The following is a 22,521-nucleotide window of genomic DNA, read 5'->3' as shown; positions in this document are numbered from 1 at the left end:
AGCAAATATTTCACACGGCTATATAGGAGAAATGCCTTACGACCTGGCGTATCGTTGCTGGGATATGTAAACCACAGAAGGTGCGAACTACTGGGCGAAAACCTCACTTATCGGAATGTACATCACCGCGCTAAGGGGGCAGGTGCATCTGGCAATTTGGCTTTTTATTGGAAGAAAAGAAACCGTACGCGGTCACTTAAAGTGGGAAAGAGTCACCGTCCATACGAAAAAGCGACACGGTAGTATGATAAAACTGGATGTATGCTACTATTAGTGACAGGGGAAAAAGCACACAGGCAAAGATAAAAAGGCGGGTGCTCGCAAAAAAATGCAAAGCAAAAAAATGAAGATCTCGTCTGCCTGAAATTCTACATACTGTCATAATTAATTCTGATTGGTTCAATCATTAATGCATTATTAGAAGTACTGCAATATTTATACACAACCGTGATCTAGTACAACAACCGTGAACTGGATCCATTAATATATAACTGCGCTTATGTTCGGTACTCGTAAATATTTTATTGGTTTGTATATATCTTTAATGTGTACATATCGCATTATATTTATCGTGATTTTCTCCTAACGAAAGAAGTTGCACGTCAGAGGTTAAATTTTGCAATCCTATAATGGACTTTTACTATAGGGTGCTTAATTAAAACGTTTTATGGTGGTCAATACCAACAATACATTTATCTAAATTTACCGAAAGTGATAGGGGTGTTTTGCCACAGTTTGATCGATACCGGTATTTAATTAAACGAGCAACTTAATTTAGCTTCGCAGCGGTCGTTAAGGATTTTCCACACCGAGAAAACCTAGTTAACAAATATGCATTTTGATCGATTGTTTTAATGAAACCGTTTGGACAGAAATCTTTTCGAGCATTTTGGTCGTCAACTTTGTCCATAACAATTAGGTTTTGTAATTTATGAGTGGGTACTTTGTGTCTCAGTGTAATAAAGCAATACCGTTAAAATCACGATTTTTTTTTCAAGTGTAAATCCCTCTTGGATATAAATTTTCACCCTAATAAGGAAAACGTGCTCCAAGAAAAGTACGTTTTTAATATTAGGCCCTATTAGTCAAATGGGTTAGATGTTTTACTTTTTGCTTGTACTTAATGTCAGCATCTGCGCAAAAAGTTGCCAAGTAAATCGGAAACGTAAAAACCAAAAACAATTCTATATAAACGACGGAAAAATAAGGCAAAAATTAAACTGCCGCGCTCAGACGCTTTCTGACTGCAGAAGCGGTTTGTTTACAAAAACGTTCGCTCCCGGCAGTTTTATTTCTATTACGATTCGTCTCGGTACTGCGTGACCGAAATTCGCGCGAACTTGGCACACTCGGTTTGAGCTAAATGCAACCTCAGAACGGCGGACGGATGTTATGGCGGGGATTCTACACTCTTGGTGTGCCATCAAAATCCCATCAGACAAGCTGTCGACTTACGCAAGGTTTTCGCCAATCTCGTACCTTTATCGCCCGTCTCATCCAGTTAAAATTGGCACGTGAAATTCCGAAAGAAACGCTAATAAATGCGTCTCGCAAACTACAGTGCGATTAAGTGCACCGATAAAACGCTATATACAGAGTGGGCTACAAGTAGGCTTACAGTTATAAAAAATAGGGTTTGGGTCTAAAAGTAAGTTTATTGTTTTGGGGTTCTTCTCATACACCTTGTTATTTACGACACCCCAAAAGAGAAATCCATTGGTGTCAGGTCAGGTGAGCGTGGTGACCATTCAATGCTACCTCTTCTTCCATGCCAACGCTGTGGAATAACTGTAAGCCTACTTTTGGCCCACCCTGTATATTTTTGATGGAATGCGATGGCATGACGCAAAGCCAAGTCACCCTGATTCGGCACGGATTTTCAAGTTATCATTTTCAAAAACACCTGATAACACTGGATTAGGCTACTTTTTTGACAACTCACAAATAAAATACAAACGATGTTGAAAATGAACAAAGATTTATTCGAAACGTTCAAAATGTTTCCCTAGACTTCTGTATGGGGTTTGATATTGTTACTACAACCTCCAACCATTATGCTCCAAAATACACATAAATTTGCACTTTCGGTTTGATAAGCGGTTGAATGTACAGCAAAGATGCTACTAGAGATAAGTGATTCTGCAGGTCACTGGGTAAAATTAGGCCAAACAGAGCATGAAGCTATTTTTACTTAAATCTGACATCTGGCGGAAGTCAAATTAGGCGCGTAATCTCCGAATCAAATTTGAATGTTAACTCACCAGGCGTCCAGCTGTTCCGACTGTTGCGTGGGTGTCATGGCACGTTTTCCGACGAGCTAAGAATAGATTTGCCCACCTTTGCATTATTCAGGCAAAACAAATGTGCGGTTTCAACTTCAGGTCACGCAGTCTTTTGCTTTAGAGTCCTTACAGTCTGCAAGCAGCTCACTTCTCTGGCTTGCCCCCAATCAGTTAGGCGCCGGCGCTTTTCTAATTTCGACCGCACTGCTTTTGTAAATTAAACTTGCCCGCAAACTGGTTACGCGGCAATCACGTTGATTGCAATATTACAAAGCTAGAGATGTTCTATCGGCAAGCTGCCAAATGTTACGTTATTGTCCACAAAACAGTCGTTTCGCCATTGAAAAAAAAAATTGTCTAGTCGACACAGTACACTCAGTTATTATCCATGTATCAACGCTCATCGTTGCTGTGCTGACTGCAAAGCCAAGTTAAGGCTTGTTTTACCGTTTGTAACTACACGCGTTGATTTCGTTTAAATTGTATTTTCAGCAGAGTTTTATTAATCGACAGGTTTTCACAAGGTCGGAATGGTATCGCAAATATTCCGACTATATTATTGACACTATACAAATAATTTAAGGCCAAACTTAGAGGTTCATATTTGTGAAGGGCCTAGGAGCAACCTGGCTTTTGCTATCACTTGTATTGCTGTACGGGGTGGGTAATTCGCTTTGCAGTGTTCTGATGACTTTAGTCAATGACTTAGGAACTGTTTTTAAATGACTTGACTTATGTCTTTTGGGAAAATGCTTAACTTTGACTTCATTTTGTAACAGAACATGGTGTGTCGCGTTTTTGTTATTGTTTAGTTGGATATTACTCAAACACGGACGATTTAACCTATTTTAATACTTTAACGTTTTGATTTTACGTCAATCACTTGACTTGAAGCTGACTTGCTCTTATTTTCACTTGAATAGAAAGATCTTGACTGGGATTTGACCTTTTTTATTTATTTTTATTATAAAACACTTGAGTTGGACTTAAGTTATTTTTCAAAGGAATTGACTGCGTCTTAGGTCATTGATTAGTCTGTCTTTATAATAATACTGCCCTTCGTGTCCCGACCGAAAGAACAACTTAACCCCTATAGATCAACACGTTTGCACCGGAGTTTTGTTTTTTCATTAAAGAAATCTAAACAGTTAACCTCTACATATATACTAGGTACTAAACCTGCAACACAGCAAGTATTTTTTCAAATTCGCTTTAGTTAAGTATTGAATGGCGATGTCTGATGGTTTTGGATGATGTTCGATCAAAATGGGCCTAGTTTTTGATGTTGAAAGAATAAACGTTGCCGTTCATAGATTTTTCAAGTTAAGTATGATACGCGTTAAAATTTTACCTATAGATGCTACCCCTGGAGCGTTTACGTTTGCCAACAAGCCTTGGACTTTCTCAACCTACCTTAAATAGTTAAAAAGTCAATGAACTAGCTTTTTCCAAGCCTGAGCGTTAATTTATGTTGAAAACACTGCAATGCATACCGGCTACCGACATTCCTATTTTAGCAGAGCTTGAGCAAATTAACCACAATTGATGGAGAAGGCAATTACAGTGTTTAAACAGCGGGCCGTATTTTGTGGGGAATTACATTTCTCTGATAACAAACCAGTTATTCATCCTTACCCAATACCCAATTGTGTGACATTTGTTTATCTTTTTAAAACCGAGAGGATTTAGTTTGCCGATAGCGCGTTTTTTTTTTGTTTTTTTTTAGTTTATCAATTAACCGGTTTCGACCAAAAAACTGCGCAATTTACCCTTCGACGAATCTACGCGTTTTGTGTGACTTCACTGTTCCAAATAATTTATTTCTTCGGAAGGTGGCCAACGCCCACCGCTGCAACTCACACCTTTGCACAAAACCACACAAGAATCAAAAAAACTCTAATTTTTATTGCGTAGCGCGCAGGCGAAATCGCGTCAGGCCGAAACGCCGTCGGTCAAAAACAAAACAAAAAAACGGGACAGTAACATGCTTGGCAAACGAAGTTAGAGAACGCGCATCCGCAATGATATAATACTTGACAGAAGAAGTGTTGGGCGCATCGCAAGCGGCGTAAACAGGTTGAATGAAAGCACTGGCGCAATGTTTCTACACAGGAGAGCAGGGCGCGCGTTGATATACTTGAAACAACTTTTGCCTTCCGGGTCGTTAGCCTTAAATCAGTTTGTTAAATTGTGGTCTCTCGACTTCTGAACGTGGACTAGTGTTAGGAGGTCCATGAAGGCCTTATTCAAATCCTAGTGTAATATATATAAAAATTGAATCATTTTTTTTAATATATAAGAGTATATTTAAAATACGCTTTGGCGCCTTTTCCTAAAAAGTGTCTGGCCTTAGCCTGAAAGCAACAGGGTTACTGGTTTTATAGCAACAATTTAAAAAATTCATTCCACTTTTGCTGCTAAGGCAGGCGCTTTCAAAATATATTATATATAAACAAGGAATTCTCAAACTGGGGCCCCTTGGGGGTACGTGGACTTGTTGTAGGGGGGCATGAAAGTATATTGAAATCTTGGTGTATAATTAAAAAATCGAATCTTTTTTCAAAAAAAGTAGTTAAATAAAAAAAAAATAGCTTTGCCGCATTTTACTTATTTATTTAGACTCTATTTCAGTTTCACGCCAATCAAAAAATCCAGGCCAACCTTGGTCCACGCGAAGCAAAAATTTTTAGGGGTTCTGCGATAAAAAAAGTTTAAGAACCCCCAGATATAAACACTGCGCCAAAAGCCGATGCCAACATCTGATTGCCGAGAAAAAAAGCGCCTTCGCCGAAGATCAAAGTCAAATGCACCCGTCGATGTTTACAGATACGAAGCACACAAATATATGAGAGGGCTGTTACACGAACACTGATGGCACGCGCACAAACGTGGACACAACAACGGAAAGAGGGAAAAGAAGGACTGGAACGGGGTAAAACGCGGAAGGTGGCGAAATGCGGAGAGTGACCGGGCGATAAAGAAATGGAGTTAATGGTTTATAAATATGCTGTTTTGATGCAGTTTGAAACTTGAAAGTATTGGTGCAAATAACAGAATGAGCATTATGCTTCATTTTTTGTATTTTTATTTTACAGTTTACCAGACTGTCTATTGATTTGGAAATGCACGCCATGAAGGCGTTTTCGGACTTTCTATATTTTTTTAACAGAAATCTAACACATGCTGTTTTGATGCAGTTTGAAAATTGAAGGTATTAGTGCAAATAACAGAATGAGAAAATTGAGCATTATGCTTGTTTATTTCATTTACAGTTTACCACACTGTCTATCGATTCGGAAATGCTCGCCATGAAGGCGTGTTTGAATTTTTTAAATGGTTTTAAACATAAATCTAACATATACCCGGCCCATTGGTTTGCATTTAATTGCTCCTAAAAAATTTTTTTGTTGGGCTTGGTGTTGACAAGCACCGACAAGGTGGACTTAATAAATACAGTTGCAACAAGTATAGAGAAAAGCACGCAAAACGAATGCAACCACAACATTACCAACAACAGAAAATGACAAAACGACAAGAAGCTATATATGAAGTCAGCAAAGCGAAAAACAAAAAAAATCAACACGATCGGGATCAAATTGGTCCGCGTTTTGGCAACAATACTGGTGATTCTCTGGTGGGAATGACCACACACGCTGGATAGTATTCAACACAAGGGTCTACAGTAGCGATATTCTCGTTTCGTCCCTTGCGTAATTTAAAAGGGTGCATTAAACGACTGAGTGTTACGATTAAAATCGCGTTTTATACGTTTGGCACGAAATAATCCCTGTTAAACGACATTCACGGGCATGATTTTTTAAAGCTTTCAATTACACAGTTCGCTTAGTGTGTGTGAATTTTAAAAATGATTGGAAACAGTCGGTAGCAATTGAATTCCGAAAATGCATTGTAAAACTTAAACGGCCAGAGCCGAACTGCAAATTTCCAGTAGTGCAAACTTGTAATCGTTAAACAGACTGGCGTTTAAATATCACCTATTCTTAGGGCGTAAAGTTTAGGGAGTGCTACCAACATCAGTTAACAAACTATAAAATTTGTACAATGATCCTTATACTTCCGCCTAACATTTGGATGCATTGATAACTTAATTCGATGGATATAGAGTTAACTTAGGCGAGTTTAGTTGAAAATAGTTCTAAATGAACTGTAATATTCATACTGTGCGACTAGTAACATACTTGATTAGAATTGAGGTTTGTTGCAAGAGTAGCATTATCGAAATCAAGAAGGGCCACCTTCATTACTCATCCAATTTGACGTATAGCATTACGAAAGTTTAACTGGAGGCGAATGTCTTGCCACGAAAAAAATAGGCACAAAAAAAAGAAAAGAAAATAGTTTGGAGAATAACAGTTGGATGCTGTAGTGAGACCCAAATGCAGTCTGCGCTAAGGTTTTTAATCAACCATAATTCGTTTTTAAGATCGATTTAATTGAAACGTACGTACATATTACAACCGTATGGGCTATAATATTTGGAATAGAACAACTTTGGGAAACCAAATGAGGTTAGGAGTAACGTTTCCCTAGCCACAATGTCTGCATTGTGTAGCTGTCAAACGGTTGCAGGTAATTTTAAGCAAGTGCTTCGCAAGCCGATACAAAAACAGCAGGTCTCAATAACATATGTACGTTACAACAATTTAAGAAGACATAACTGGGTTAAAAGTGGTCACGTAAGTCGTCTTTCTTGCAATACAGTTCTCCGACGCTAAAGCACTTGATCGAAACTTTATCATGAGCTTTCGCGCGTTTAAAATTCGAAATACATCGGGGAGAAGATCCTAGAAGGCCGCAGGGGAACGCACATTAAGAGGAACGGGGTGATTTGATGGCGCTAAACAACCTTTGTACAGGCCAGGTCCGCAATCAGCGAAATGTGATGCTTAATTGGTAACCGGAGAGCCGAAAAGGCACCCCCCCCTGCAAAACAGGATGCCATACGCTTTGCAGTGGGGCAACTTCGGCCTTTTCGTGGAAAGTAAGCGGCGAAAACAACAGCGGCGGCAAAGAAAGCGCGGTAAAATTAAAAAGAGGACAGAAAAAAAAAATTGAACCTTGTTTGACCGAAGAATAGCACGCGAATGACGATAATTTTTGTTTTTGTAGAAAAAGCAACCGTCTTCACTGGATAGCACTTCGACGAATCGGGAGCGTGTATAAAAGTTAGAAAAGAACTGGCACGAAAAAAGGCGACAAGTAACGCACAAGGGGCGACACAACGCGTATAAATATGCTGGTTTGGTTAAGGTTACTGATAAACGACACCCAGTTTTTTTTCGGCGTCGAACAGGGTTATAAAGCTATTGAAGGCAAACCAAAAAATCGCTCGCGTATAGGCGACTTGGATGCCGGCAAAACCAGTCGCGTCCATTGCCAAACTGGGATTTCAGCCCATGCTGCGCAACCGGAGAAACTTGAAAAAGAACCGTTTTCTCTTGCGCCCCCATGCGGCGCGCAATTCCACCGTAAAGCGGTCGCTACGGGGCGCTGCGGCGAGCCGATAGAAAACCGTTTGTTTTTCGCTCGAATTACTACCGAATTGCAGTGGATCTCGACCGCCGTCTAGCGGTGAACTTCACCTCTTCTGACTTGGTGCCTCGATTTTTGGATACCTCTTGCGAGTGACCGAGACCTTGTCCTTGAACAGGGCCGGGTCCATTCTTGTGGCGGAAGAGAGAAGCGGCATGTAGCCGAAAAAGTCGACGAAACTGGAACAAGAACGAAAAGTCATTAAAGGTTTATCAGGGTTGGTCTGAAGAGGCGAATGTGAATGTTTGGTACGAATTTTAAGTGGCTATAGTTTACGTTTATCGTCCTTAATTTACTGCAAGGTTGTTAGACAAGGAAATTAGCAAATAAGCTGGCACCAAAGAATCTGAGTTCGTTTCTATGCAAATAGTACCATAGTTTTTAGTGTTTTGCTATCTACTAAGTGTAAGTTGTAAGCATAGATTGATTTCAGGAAGCAAACAAAAAAACCCTTTGGGATAGAGATTTATTTACTGTTTATTAGTCGTATTTAGAATCTGGCAGAGTTACTTCATCCAGAAAACAAATATTTTTTTTACTCTTTTAGGCTGCGTAAAGAACAAAAAAAAAGAATCTTAATCGGAAATTTGAAGCACAACACTCAAAGAATTGTAAAAGAAATATTAAATAGTAGATAGAAGCAAATGGTTTTGCGAATCTTAATGTCACCACCACTGCGATATAATTAGGCGGAATCACAATCCATCACCAACCTTTTCATGCAGATCTGTCGGTCGGCGAAATGTTGTGGGTCCGACCACTTGGATATCACCCCACCCTCAGGAAGGGGGATTTTCTGGGGCGTCTGGGTCGTATCCTTGTAGTGCTTTTTCTGGGTAACTGTAAAACAAGAATAGTCACAATTGTGCCACCGGTTCTAGTCTGATCGTTTTGAGCTGTGAATTAGTATGTGGTACTGTAGTAACTAATGTGTCGTGTTATATCGTACATTACGTGTGTGTTACAGCAAATGTATTGTGTAGTGGTAATCCAGGGTTACAACACATTTTTTGAAACAAATTTAAAGACATGACAAACATGGTCTAAGCAAAATAAACCTAAAATTTGATCACAGTACAAAAGCCATAGTCAAGACAATAAAAATTGGTTGGAAACTTTTAAAACACATACTTTAAGCCACACATAAAATAAATTCAAAGACTATTGGAAAACTTTTTAAAAAAACATTAGGGCTTGCTAAAAATTTTCAGTTTCATTGTAGCCTTTAATATAAATGTAATTAGACTTCATTTTAGTTTGACGTCTGTTGGCCTGAAAACAGCAGGTTTCTTAAGTAGTGTTGTTTTGGAAAGTAATCTCTAAAAATTCGATGTCGACCCTGGTCCAACATTGCCTGCATCCATAGACTTTGTGGCAACCCTATAATTGAATGTAGTTTGCTATTTGCTTTTCAGTAGGGAGCCTCCCCTAAAATGACGGGACAACATAATGCATGAAACGAACGGAGGATTCGTAACATACATGTTGTCCTGGCCTATACGATATAATAGGATACATTGGAGATCTAAGTATGATTCGTAACATACATGTTGTCCTGGCCTATACGATATAATACGATACATTGGAGATCTAAGTATGATTCGTAACATACATGTTGTCCTGGCCTATACGATATAATACGATACATTGGAGATCTAAGTACGATTCGTAACATACATGTTGTCCTGGCCTATACGATATAATACGATACATTGGAGATCTAAGTACGATTCGTAGCATAGTCCTGGCCCATATGATATCATACGACACATTGAAAATATAATTCGATTTGTAACTCATCTTCATTTCAACAAAGCGCGGGAGCAGTCTCACCTTTGATTGGTGGAAATCTGGTCACGTGCGACACGAGCATGTTCATGAGGATATCCTCACAATTACTCATGTCGTCTACAACGGCGCGAACCGACTTCGGAATCCAATCGGTGTACAGATTAAAGTAGTACCTGAAAAGCACAAAATGTATTTAGTTAACCGTAATAAGAATACCAAAGCTTATACAGAAGTATAGGCAGCCTATAGCGATGAGATCGATTCTGCGGGGAAAGTAAATATTGGAGCACAAATTATAATTTTTTTAATTGAGTACTTCAATTTCTACAAAAAATTACAGATAATTTGATAAATATTTAAGGTCAGTACAAAAACTCTAGTATAACGATAAATGTCATAAATAAATCAACAGATATATAGTTATGAACTCCTAAAACCGCTTTCTCAAACTTCTAAAATGCAATTTACTTAAAAACCCATATAAAGAAAAACTAGAGATTTCACTTTTAAACAGGAGATAGGAAGAATTTCGGCCGTTCTGAGGTCGTACTGCCCAACCATAAATAAAGGCATGTAAGATTGCACTGATTTAAAACTTCAAACCAGAAATAGGATAGGTACGATAGCCTATATTTCTTCACTTTATTCTTTAAACAAATGAGTTTTTCAGATTTACCCACAAAACACTTACTAAAGATAGTAAAATAAACCAAGTTCATTATAGAAAATTTAAGTGAGAAAAAGGGTCGTTTCGGAGATGTACAGACTAACACAAATTTTGTTTTTTGTTCTATCATACTTTACCAAGATGCATGGCAATGTTCACACATGACAGTGCTTCAATTAACACTGGGTTAAAAAGTGGAAGAGGCCTTACGAAAAAATGCATTTACTCAAGGATAATGACCAAATCCTACCTATGCAGAAAGGCAGCGCCGGTGAGCACCATACTGTAGGTGTTGGACCACTTGGAGGTGTACACCCACTTTTCCTTGCTTGCATCCCAGAAGTGGCTCCGGGCCGGGAACCCAACGATTCGATCCGGGAAACTTTGCCAGACCTCGAAGGCGAAGTCAACCTGGAGAGACGAATGGGGGTCAAATCGGTGGTTTTACAACTGTATGCCGCAGTACACATCAGTTTGCCTTGTGATAATTTTAGGTGTGCCGCTGAACTTTTTAAAGTAAACATTTTCGTATTACCGATAGGTATAAACAACGATTAAGGCTAAAACCAGTGGTCAAACAATTTTTTTTTCAATGAATATTTTAGGAGATTTTTAGGTGTGCCGCGGAACTTTTGTGTTTTAACCACGCACGAAACGAATCCTGCTTTCAATTGTTTTAAGCATTGGCATTAATCTCGGAACGATTTAAGGATTTTTTTAGGGGATTTTAGGGTTCCGAAAAACTTTTTACTTAAACATTTTTGTATTACCGATAGGTATATAGACTACAAGCACGCGAGAAACGAATCCTGCTTTCATTTTTTTTAAGTATTTAAACTAATCTTGGAACGAATAAGGCTTTGTAAACGGGTGTGAGAAAAAGGTTCTACAACTGTTACTTTTTGGAAGAACGTTTTTAGGAGATTTTTGGGTGTGCCTAGAAACTTTGTACTACATTTTCGTATTACTGATAAAAATATACACGACTACAAGCACGCGAGAAACGCATACTAGGCTTTCCGTTTTTTTAAGCATTTAAACCAGGGGTGGGCAACTTCTTCAGTGGGCGGGCCTGATATGGGAAAATGAAATACTTGGCGGCCCGGATTTCAGAATCGATACATTAATAGTATTGCCATAGCCTGCATGTTTTGTCGCATAATGACGGCTAATGTTGTACTCTTTAAACACGTCAACACTTTCATTGCACAGCAAACATACTGCTTTCTTGCCGAATTGATTGAAATCCGTGTTAAGTTTGCGACACTCCTCGTCAACTTTACGTTTCTTGGCAAAATCCGAAAATATTGATATAGGCTAAATTATAAATCTAATTTGGGAACACACAACAAAGACCCAAAAAGTAAGAATATCTAAAGCAGAAAAATCAATAGTACCATAGTATTAACACCAACGACATAATAAAGCCAAATAGGACTACGCAGTAATACCCACGGCAGAATAAAAACTTCGTCTGAATAAGACATAAACCGTAGGAAGAGCGTATGAGAAGATTAGGGTCCGGCATTGGCCGTTTTGGTGTCAAATTTTGGGCGCCGTGGTTTGAAGGGCGCCGTCAGGGCGCGGCTGTTTTGGCACCTGTTTTTTGGCCCTGTTCGGGGTTATTGGTGGGCAATGGGCGGGGTTAGAAAATGGGTTAGGGTTGATATTATTAGGGGAGTTAGTGTTGTAGACCACTTGTAAAATGTTATAGTCCTGATTCTGGTCATTTAGGTCTAATTCCGAGGGTTAATACCTTGTTCCGATTTAGACAGTAATAAGACTATTAGGTATTAGTCCTATTTTTGCCCTATTCCGAGGTTGATGTTGTTCTTATTTCGATTTTACGGCTGAAGCCCTCTAATTTTACCCAAAAAATAAAAACTGAAGAATAACAGAATCACTATTATTTGACGTAGTAAACAAGTAGTGGGGGATTGCGGCAGACTGTTGCCGCGGGCCACATTATTATGTAAAACCAGAAACTGTCTGCTGGCCGCTCAAAATCCCATCGCGGGCCGGATGTTGACCGCCCCTCCGTATGTTGACCGCCCCTGATTTAAACTAATCTTGGAACGATGGACGGTATATAAACCTGTGGTTGTACAACTGTTATTTTTTTAAGGGTTTTTAGGGGTGCCGCAGAACTTTTTTAATTAAATATTTTAGTATTACCGATGGGTATATACACTACAAGCACGCGAGAAACGAATCCTGCTTTCTTTTTTTTAATGTTCGATGGAAAAGCATATAAACTAATCTTGTCCGTTAAATATTTTGGTTTTGGAAATGTAGTTGTTTCTGCTCTGACAGAAATTAAACAAACTATAAACGAAAGATATGTGTTTAAATCGACAACGAAATAGGGCTGTACTTGAAAACGACAAAAAATCCTTTTAATCAGATTTTTTTCTAAAAAAGGACACACCACACATCGCTCTTTACAGTTGGTAATACAAAACGTTTTAAAGCAACATATTTTGAGAAAAATTGTTGGGGTAATGTTTTTTAAATGTCTCAGTGGGCCGCAAGAAGTTGGATAATCACTTGATTAAACTGTAAAGATGGGTAAAAAAGATATCAGACACATTTTTTATGGATGTTACAGTGGCTATCCTATAACAACAGTGTTTTTCAATTGTGAAGTATAGGTACAAGGGGCGGGGGCTATGAACATAATCTTGAGCTTCCAAAGTTAGCAGCTGGCATTTATTTGAAAAAGGCACACGTCGACACCAAATTATCCTATCGCAAATATCGAGTGGTTGGTAAAAAACCCGGCGCTCTCCAACCTGTACCTTGAAATTACTCATCAGTCGTCGAGCAACACGCTTTGGAAAAACGAGACATGAGGCCAGGCCACAAAAAACGGGCCAGTTTAATTGGCGCCTTACAAAAGCGCAACACAGTTTTATATCCCAGGATTCGTGGCTTTTTCTATCACTCAGTAAGTCAAAATGCTTGGGTAAAAGCCACCCCACCCTCCAAAATCACGCCTTCTTTTAACTGCGAAAGCTCAATCCATTTTGTCAGAAAGGATGTAGTACCGTTTTCGAAGCGAAATGGAAGCCTTTGGTAGGCGTTTATCGAGTTGGCCAGGTAAACTGCGGCTGTCTGGCCTTGGCTTTGCGGTGCCTGTGTGTATTAGTCACTGTCAGAAGGCAATGACTCAGCGGAGACGTGGCGAGCATTGAGCTTCAGGGGAGCGAGTCAAAATAAAGTCTGCAACGAGTTATTTTCGTTCGACGAAGATTTACCGACTTAAGAATTGGGGGTGGGGCATGGGTGTGGGCCGGGCGGAACGGAATGGGCTTTCGATGTTTATTGAGGATTTTCGAACATTTTTACCCTTTGTTAAAGGGATATATATTTCGCCTATGCTGGCATCGTCAGTTCCTTAATTGACGATGCCAGTATAAGATGTCTGATCATGGTTTACTCGTGTTTTTGAACTTGTCTTATTGTTAATATAGGCGTCAGCGGAACAGTGATCGACAAGCAAAAAACCTCCTGACAAAGGTTTTGGATTCAATAAAGATACGCCCTTATTTATATATGTGTGTGTTTTTACCGGGGAATAGCGTTCCGCCGTTTCTTTGTTTAGTGTAGATAAAAGTGAAAAAAAAAAACGGCCAGGCTAGCAGTCGGCAATGCATAATTCAGGGCCCCTTTGGGGTTGTTTCGAACAAACGAGGCGCAATCGCGAAGCAGAATCGATAAGGTGCCGCAGATAATCGCGCTTTTAAGAATCGAAATGGAAAACCGCAGACATGATGCAAAGTGTATATTGGTGGAAAAACGTAAGTATGTAAACGACAAAACGCTTGTTGGTTATTGAGTCAATATAGTCTTATTACGACACGGAAAAAACCCGGAATGGACGACAATGGAGGGTATTTTTACACACATTTGTCTTTAGGTAGAATGACTGCATCGATCAAGTGGGTCTCACTATGCTGTTTAGGGCAGGGGAACTATCTTGGCTTGCGACGCACTAGCTCAAAAAAAAATCCTGTAAAACTTTTTACCAAAAAGTCAAAAATTGGCAAACGCCCTTATTTAGCGGAGGAACAACTGGTAAATAACTAACTATTGAAAACACGAAAAACACATGACTAATTGGTGCAGCATTAAGACACTAATTTTGATACATATTTGCAATGCAAACTTTTTGCATGTTTATGTCAGAAACCGCTAGTTCGTAGAATGAACTTTATCAAATCACTTGTTGCTAAATTATTTTTTGAAAATGCACCAAACAAAGCAACTTAATTTTTGTGGGGCGTGAAGCAAACATTTTTTTTAAATTTATCGTGTTTCTCGAGTTTGTTTTTAACTAACAGTAGAATATAGTTGAGGTGGGAACGAATATAGTTGAGGTGGGAACGAACCAAAATTGCAGTATTTTATTTAAAAACTGTGGCTACCTGGCGAAATATTATTCAAAAAATAAATCAAACCGGCAGTACATTTTCCAATAAAATACAGCTGGAAATGTTGGGACTTACTTGGACCGGGTTTCAACCGAGTCCTGTGCACTTGCAGAGAAAGTCATTTGTTTTATTATTATTGGTGGCGATAAGTTCCGATTTTCGGACTGATTTGATCATACTGAGGAACAAGGCGTACTTACAGAAGTAAACAACCAAACCCGCCACACAACGATAAACAATTCAATAGGGTTTCTGTTGCGCCACATTTATGCGCCACAACACGAACTAACCTCCTGTATATTTTTTTGAGGAAACGTTTTACACCAGTTTGTTAAGGGCACGTTTGTGATTGTTTTTAAAACGAATGAGAAAGAAATTAAAGGGGCGGAGTAAAATGTCAGAAAGCGACGATTTTACAGGAAGGTATTAAAGGACAGCTGGGGATTCGGGACATACTTGGCCTGGGTTTTAACAAAGACCTGTCCACTTGCAGCGAAAGTGATTTTTTAACTAACCTCCTGTATGTTTAGCGTCGTATCCCACCAAACAGTCAACTCAATAAGGTGACTCCGCAACCATTACATAAAAAGGGGGCGGAAGCTCATTTTTTGCCGAAGGTACACAGAAGATAGACAAAATGCAAGGCCACTCTAAATTAAAATAGATACCAGCATATATGAATTTGAAACTAACCTCCTGTATGTTAAGCGTCGTATCGTCGTCCAAGCTCAGCACCACCTCGTGTCGAATCTCACTGAAGGGGAAGAACCGCCTGCCCATCAGCTTGGGCTTGTCGTCAATCACAACGATTGGAATCGACTCCCTCTGCATGGCCAAGTTGCGCCACCTCGTGTCTGGGGGAGGGGGGCCTCCGCAGTGCCACAGGATCACGATCTGCGCGAGAAATGAGGCCTCGTTAAGATTTTTGGGTTTACAGCAGGGCTTTTTGCCTGAGCCCCGGAGCCGTGCATTTTTAACGGAGCTGGAGCCGGAGCTCAACGTTAAATTCAAATGTAGCTGGAGCCAGTTGTTTAAAAAAATAGCTCCGGCTCCGATGTATTTTATAAGATGCTATGCTATTACTAATGGCTGAATTCGCAACCCTTCACAAAATTAAGAATTGTTGCCTTTTTGGCGTCACTTTTTCTAACTAACCATTGTGGTGTTTTGTTTGTGATTATTTTGAAACGCTAGATATTGCAAATTAATCGTTCATCCTTAAACCATGGAGCCGGAGCAGTGGTATCATTAAGCTCCGGAGCTGAAGCTGGAGCTAACCTATGATAAAAGAGAGCTCCGGAGCATGAGCCAGAGCAATTCAACATTTATTACGTCTGCTCCAAAGCCCTGGTTTATAGGCTTTTGTTCATAATTTTACCACGTTTTATCGTTCTTTTTTATAAGCTTTTTATGATTTTACGTTATTAATTTGAAATTTAAATTTTTATTGATGGTTTACTAACCTATTGTTTGAGAATGGATGGGTTAAACTTTCCAGGGGCTTTATTACACTTACAATAAGCCTACAATTATTCTAGGGGTTAATTATAATTATTGGTTTTATTAACATTTTCTGGGCTACACATCACTTTTTCGGGGTTTTGCTGTATTTTTGTACGTCGGGCGGCTTTGGGACGAATAACCCGAATCGGGCTACTTTATGGATGCGACAGCAAGCTAAGCAAATCTAAGTTCGTGAGTTCGAATCTCAACAAAGGCGATTGTTTAGAGGCCGATCCGTTGGAGCTAAATTCCAAGACCCATTGGAAAGGTTTCCAAATCGCGGTGTAACGCGAATATGTATATTTTGCTGCGATATGCGATTCTTTGGTAATTTAGTCTCAGACCACTTAGACTTATTAGCTGTACTATTCTGATCAATACAATATACAATACACGGCATATTCAAATAGAGACTAATTAAATGGTAAAGTTGGAAAATAGCAAGATCAATTCAAAACACAAAAAAAGAAAAAAATTCAACAAACAGGTGACATATAGTCAGCCAGGGACACAAACAATTAACCCCCCCCCCCCCCAAAAAAAAAACGTTAAAAAGGACATTCCTGGGCGGTTCAGTTTTGCCGTTGGCGCGTTTTCACAAGTGAAAAATAAAAAACACAAGTTGGAGAAAAGACTCAAATAACGGATAAAAATTCAGTCGTCCAGGGGCACAAACAAACCCCCCCCCCCCACCCCCCCCCCAAAAAAAAAAGTTGAAAAGGGCATTCCTGGGCGGTTCGGTTTTGCCGCTTGGCGCGTTTTCACTGGTGAAAAAAATTTTTGAAATAAAGCTAAAAATAAACAAAGGCGAAAATTTTACGAGCAAACGCCCACAAGTCGCTAAGGCCGGGGCAAGCGTGTTATGACAAAGACGACGTGCGATAGAACCCGTTGCGGTCACGTAGAGCTAGCGTATGGTCGTTAACGTGTCAACGGGGAAGCGGCAAGTCCATTATTGGAGCGGCAAACTTTTCCTCGGCTGTTGGCGCCACTTTTACGTGGCCGCTTTATTGGACAACGCCTTCGCAAAATTACGGCGCGGCCTGAGAAACGGATGGCAAGGTGAAAAGAAATACTGCGAGCTAGGGATGTCCGATACTTAAAAAAAAAAAGTTTTGCGATAAAATCTAATAAAAAGTTTTGCGATAAAATCTAATCCGACACCTAATGACGTCATTGATAGGCTAAAAAAAATCTTTTAAAGGTAATTTTTTCCAACTCAATATGTCAAAAATTTCTGTTATTAAGTTAGTTACCTCTATAGTTGTTAACCTAGGATAAATTTGTGTTTCAAGATAAAAGCCGCAGCTTGGCAAACCAAGGCTGAAATTCCAATGTTAATTTGGTATCGGACGAGTACAGACACTACAACTTGGCATCGGGTATCGGCTGCGATTCGCGGACTGTGAACTATGGCGGGCGTATTGCAAAGGCCTATTTCGATCTGTGTTTTAAAAAGATCGCGTGTTTTACTTTTAAAAGGTGCGTCGTTGTTGTGGGTTGTGGTAAGTTCACTAGAGTCACGTCCAAACTTCCAACATGCGTATTGTGTATGAACGGTCGAGTTGGAAGAGCATTCTTGAGGGCGACTGTGGCCCGCTAATGGCGCCGTTACCGCTCATGTCATGTTATGGTCTGGCTGGTAGGATTATATCGACCGATTCTCACTCGTCCTGCAAGCTTGTAGGGCTCTCATAACAAACCAAATAAAATTGCGAGCTTGAAGGAAACAACGAAATACACAACTATATTGGGATTTTTTGGGTCTGAAATCGTGTTACTAATGTTAAAAACTGTCAGCTTTCTTTTTACAGCACAAATGTCATAAACAACCGCTCAAAAATAATTTTCCAAAATATTATAATCTTTGTATATGGCCGTATTAGTCTAATTCTAAATAGAGGAATCAGGTGGCACTATATAAAGACAAATAGTATTGGATTCTCGACAAGCTTTCGTACAACCGTGCTTCATCAGGTCAAAGTTTCTACTGATGAAGGTCATACTTTGACCTGATGAAGCACGGTTGTGCAAAAGCTGACCAAATATTACAGTAACTTTCATTTATCAGTTTGGTTTTACTTAGGGAACCAACGTAATAAATCACAAAAGCTTAAGGTTTCTCAATTGACGGCGACTAAATCATTTGTTATACAACATTTATATTAAGGATCTACACCCTCAGTGACTTGTAAGACCGATTGGTTTCGATAAGCCCTCCCGAAGGCCTCTATAGTATGCTATTATTACCCATAGCCACTTCGTAAAACATTAAAAAGGTTTTCAAAATTGAAACAACCCCGGCGGGAGATGGTATTCGCTGTACATCACTGCCACGTGCAATTCGCCTGAATGAGGGATAATGTTTAACCAAGATACTTCAGCTCTCTCGAGGGTTTCCATAATCCACTCAACACCGCCACAATTACACAACTCCCCAAATATTGGCCTACATAGCCGCGACAAGCTGTTTCCCGCCAAAGTGAGGTGACGTGGTATTGGGCGAAGTACTTGAAACAATTATAGGGTAAAATATATGGCGGTGACTGTAATGGATTCGCTTCGTTTAGGACTTTAGACCGCCGCTATATCTGCATTGTGTTTTAATCGCTTTAAAAGTCTGATGTACAGAATCACAATCTACGTTGGATTTACAACTGAAAAAATCAATTTAAAAAAGTTTTAAATATATTTTTTCGGGTAATGTTGTAGCATATATTGAATAAAAATTTAAAAGTGACTTGATTCTTTACGTAACGTGTTTTTATTAGATATGATCTAGATTTCTAACATTAGGAAAAACAGCCAGGAATAACTAACGAGAGGGAGTAAAAATGGATTGGTAGCTGTTGCCAATGTAATGAATAAACAGTCTGATATAACATGTCGGACCAGAAAAAAGAAAATGACATGAAATTTAATGACGCCGCAATGTTGACGTCAGAAGGTCGATCTGGCGCATGGGAAGGGAAGTCAGCCAAGAAACGTCAATATTGGACAACCAACAGAACCCTTGTCACCACTGTGGAGTTAAATTTTACGACACACGTCGCGTATGTTCCTTGCAAATATAACATTGTGGTTTTTCATTTCATTCAGTTCAGCTCTAATAAAAAAACGACACGTGAGACCTAAATCAAGCGCTTTTGTAGGCTTCGGGCTGATCTGTTATTCGTTGGAACGATGTGCTAATCGTTTTTTTTTTACTTGTTCAACCCTGTTTTGCATCGTAGTTTTTTATTTTGCGTTTGTGACGTTGTTTTGTACCTCTGGGAAAAATAGAAGCTGGTTTCTATGCCGGGGTAGATAATAGTTGGTCAATAAACTAAAACGCAAACGTGTGGTAAAATTAAAGTTAAGGCTATTTTTTTCCGAAACCTAAAATGTCGTAATAGGTTCGCCATACAACCTATAATTCATCTTTTCCCTGTTTTTTAATACAACTAGCAACAGCCACAGATTGTGCCTTGTGGAGGTTTAAATAGAGAAATACGAGTGCTTATTTAGGTGGTAATTTACAGCACAGGTTCCACAGAAATCAGGTCCTACTTTTGTCCTCAAAACAATTAGGACACATAACTACTAAATGTTACAAAAAATATGTTTCTGCTCTGTGCCAGTACAGAAACCAACATGCCCGCCATTTTTTTTTATAATTTTTCTATGCCCAACCGTTTGGGGAGCATGTGCCACTTTGAAAACCACTGGTTGAATGGTCTGAGCTGCAACAAAGGTGTTTGTTAAATTGAAATGGACTAAAATATTTCTAGAGACTCGCGATCGACTGGTTCGGTCGAAAAATGTCACAAGAACACTTATTCAACATTTTGAGCGTTAATTGCATTCCAAGCCAGCGATAAAGGTTAATTTGTTTCGTCAAAGAACGCGTATTAGGCTTGTCCAGACAGCAAATGGTCATTTTAATGTTCCGCTTGTGCGCGACAGCTACTGTAATGACGTAACACATATTCGACGCGATCGACCAGGTAAAATTTGTCGACCGACCGGTCGATCGCGATCGACGTGTTGGCTAACCCGGAATTAAATAAATCGGTTTCACTCTTAAGGCACATAGTAAAAGCAAACAAGATCTTGCGAAGTACAGCCAATATGGAAAATCGTTTACCTGTCCACACGCAACCGTTTGCAGGAGGGTCTTGACCAGCTTGACCAGTGGAGCGGCTGAGCTGGTCACTGGCTGAGTGGCCTGGATGACCGCCGTGAATTTCCGTGGTGGTTCTGTGCCTGCGGACAAAATACAACGTCGTGCTAAGTCCGACAACGGTCAGCGTCATCAGGGTATGTGCTATTATGAAAATAGGCTTCTTTAAACAAGGGCTGGTCGACCTATGGGCATCGCACGATTACAAGTTGCGCATTACACTGACATTAAAAAAAGCATACCTGCTTAAAAAGATGCTAAATAGCGTCATAATTAGGGTGGTTTATATTTATTTTGTACGTTTTTTAAAATATTTAAGACTTTTTTATTCATCACAAAAACGTTTTCACAACAACTGACAATATTATTTTGTAGCAGATCGTTTAAATGGGCGAACTGCACGTACCGTTTAAAACAGGGGTTCCCAACCTGTGGTACGCGAGTAGCCTCCGGTTTTTGCACAAAACCCTGGATTCACAACTTTATATTTTGTTTGTTTGGTTTTGTTAACCTAAAAAAAAATTCCCCGAAGCCCATTCTTATTGTTACGTAACTATTCCTATTGTTTCGAAACAATGCGATCTTCAAAATACAGGCCATGTCAGTTGTCAACAAGGAGCACAGTTGATTTGAAAAGCGTGGAATGGCGCTGTTGGACAAGTGGGCGTTAATTATGTCAAATGATTGCTCTTGAAGATATAATTTACTGTTTTATAGCTTAAAAGCTACAAATAGCGTTGAATGATGCTAGTTGTAAGCTTAAAATGCATAAAAATAAGATTCGGTCAAGTTAGTTGTTCTGCAAGAAGTGGTACGCGTGACACTACAGAGCGTCCAAGTGGCACGAGATCTTAAAAAGGTTGGGAACCCCTGGTTTAAAAGCACCTTATCATCAAACTTTTTTCACATTTAATTTCAGTATTGCCACCCTGTAAAAAAAGAAACAAAAAAATACAGAGGAACCCATTTTTTTCTCAGCGGACACGTAAACCAAGGGCCTTTGTTCACAATTTCCACATTTGCAGAAATCTAGGCGAGTCGGGCGAGCAGAAGTGGCAATAAGCGCTGCTTACTCATCTATCATAGATCTTGAGTGGGGTTCAAGGGACAGGTTTAAGTGCGAAAGCGCAGACGGAAAGGGATTAGCACTTACAGGGCGACGATTGGCGCGCCTGCTATTCTTCACAAAGAACGCCGTTACTAGTTGCTTCCTCTTTCCTCATACAAGCCACTTTTCCTGTCTGCTTTGCTGAACGGTGCAAAATGAACTTGTACCGGTAGCAGGACTCGAAACGCTTTAAAATTCCACTTATTTTGTGTATATCGAAGGCTACTTGCTTCATATTTTCAGACAAAAAAAGGTATGAAAATATATAACACCACTTTAGGTAAAATGTGGAATAGCAATTTTCGGCTCCGTGAATTAGGGAAACTAACACGACGGAAAAACTAATATATTCATGAACCTAATGTGTTTAACTGAGGTTATTTATGGACAGTTTAACATATAGAGTCACGATTTTTAGCATTAACATTTCGTTTTTTCGCGTTGAGCCAACTACCTAGTTTTAAGTTGAACCTAAATAAAATAAATTGTGATTAGGTCAATGAAAAAATGTCAAAACAACTGGAGTCAATTGATACAAAACTGCCATGAAATTTCAGTTACGAAAAATTTCAAAAACTTGCAGTTGGGCTGGGTACATAACTTAGCAAAACGGGCATGTAAAACGACTTCCACACAACTGCGATTCAAAAAAATATCGGACAACATTAGGACAGTAATTTTATTTCCAGCTGCATATTACACGGGTGTTAAAAGATAACAACTCATTTTTTTTTTCATTTTGTTTGTTGGTTGTCACATTTTTATCTCCTTTTTTTGTTGTTGTTTAACTTTGCGTGGTGTTTTTGCATTCCCTGATGAGGGCATGTTGTACAGTAATAGCCGAAACGTCGAATTAAACAACGAAGTGCCGGAAGAGCTTCTTTTTAGTGTACTATGCCTGGTAGCAACAGCATATTTATTAACATTACGGCAGGCTGCTTGCGTGGGGGAAGTACACCGCTGAGCCAAGCGACAAGGCAAAGGCGCATTAGGGAAGGGAAAGCAGATAACGGCATATGGCG

At 39.5% G+C, this 22,521-nt stretch overlaps 1 protein-coding gene across 1 annotated transcript in view; it reads right to left on the bottom strand.

The window, feature by feature from the left end:
* Positions 1-4,167: 4,167 nt before the first annotated feature.
* Positions 4,168-22,521, bottom strand: part of LOC146135583 (exostosin-1-like) — a 54,326-nt gene continuing 35,972 nt past the window's right edge. The window contains exons 6-12 of the mRNA XM_083395899.1: positions 20,356-20,474; positions 15,420-15,620; positions 10,544-10,704; positions 9,669-9,799; positions 8,549-8,675; positions 7,829-8,014; positions 4,168-7,798 (exon numbers count right to left, since the gene is read on the bottom strand). Coding sequence (XP_083252025.1) covers positions 7,882-8,014; positions 8,549-8,675; positions 9,669-9,799; positions 10,544-10,704; positions 15,420-15,620; positions 20,356-20,474 — 872 coding nt within the window. The 3' untranslated portion in view covers positions 4,168-7,798; positions 7,829-7,881. The remainder of the gene's footprint in view (positions 7,799-7,828; positions 8,015-8,548; positions 8,676-9,668; positions 9,800-10,543; positions 10,705-15,419; positions 15,621-20,355; positions 20,475-22,521) is intronic.

Source organism: Ascidiella aspersa, chromosome 8 (assembly GCF_963924565.1).
Source record: "Ascidiella aspersa chromosome 8, kaAscAspe10.2, whole genome shotgun sequence".
Lineage (NCBI taxonomy): Eukaryota > Metazoa > Chordata > Ascidiacea > Phlebobranchia > Ascidiidae > Ascidiella > Ascidiella aspersa.
This window is presented reverse-complemented; position numbering and strand designations above follow the sequence as displayed.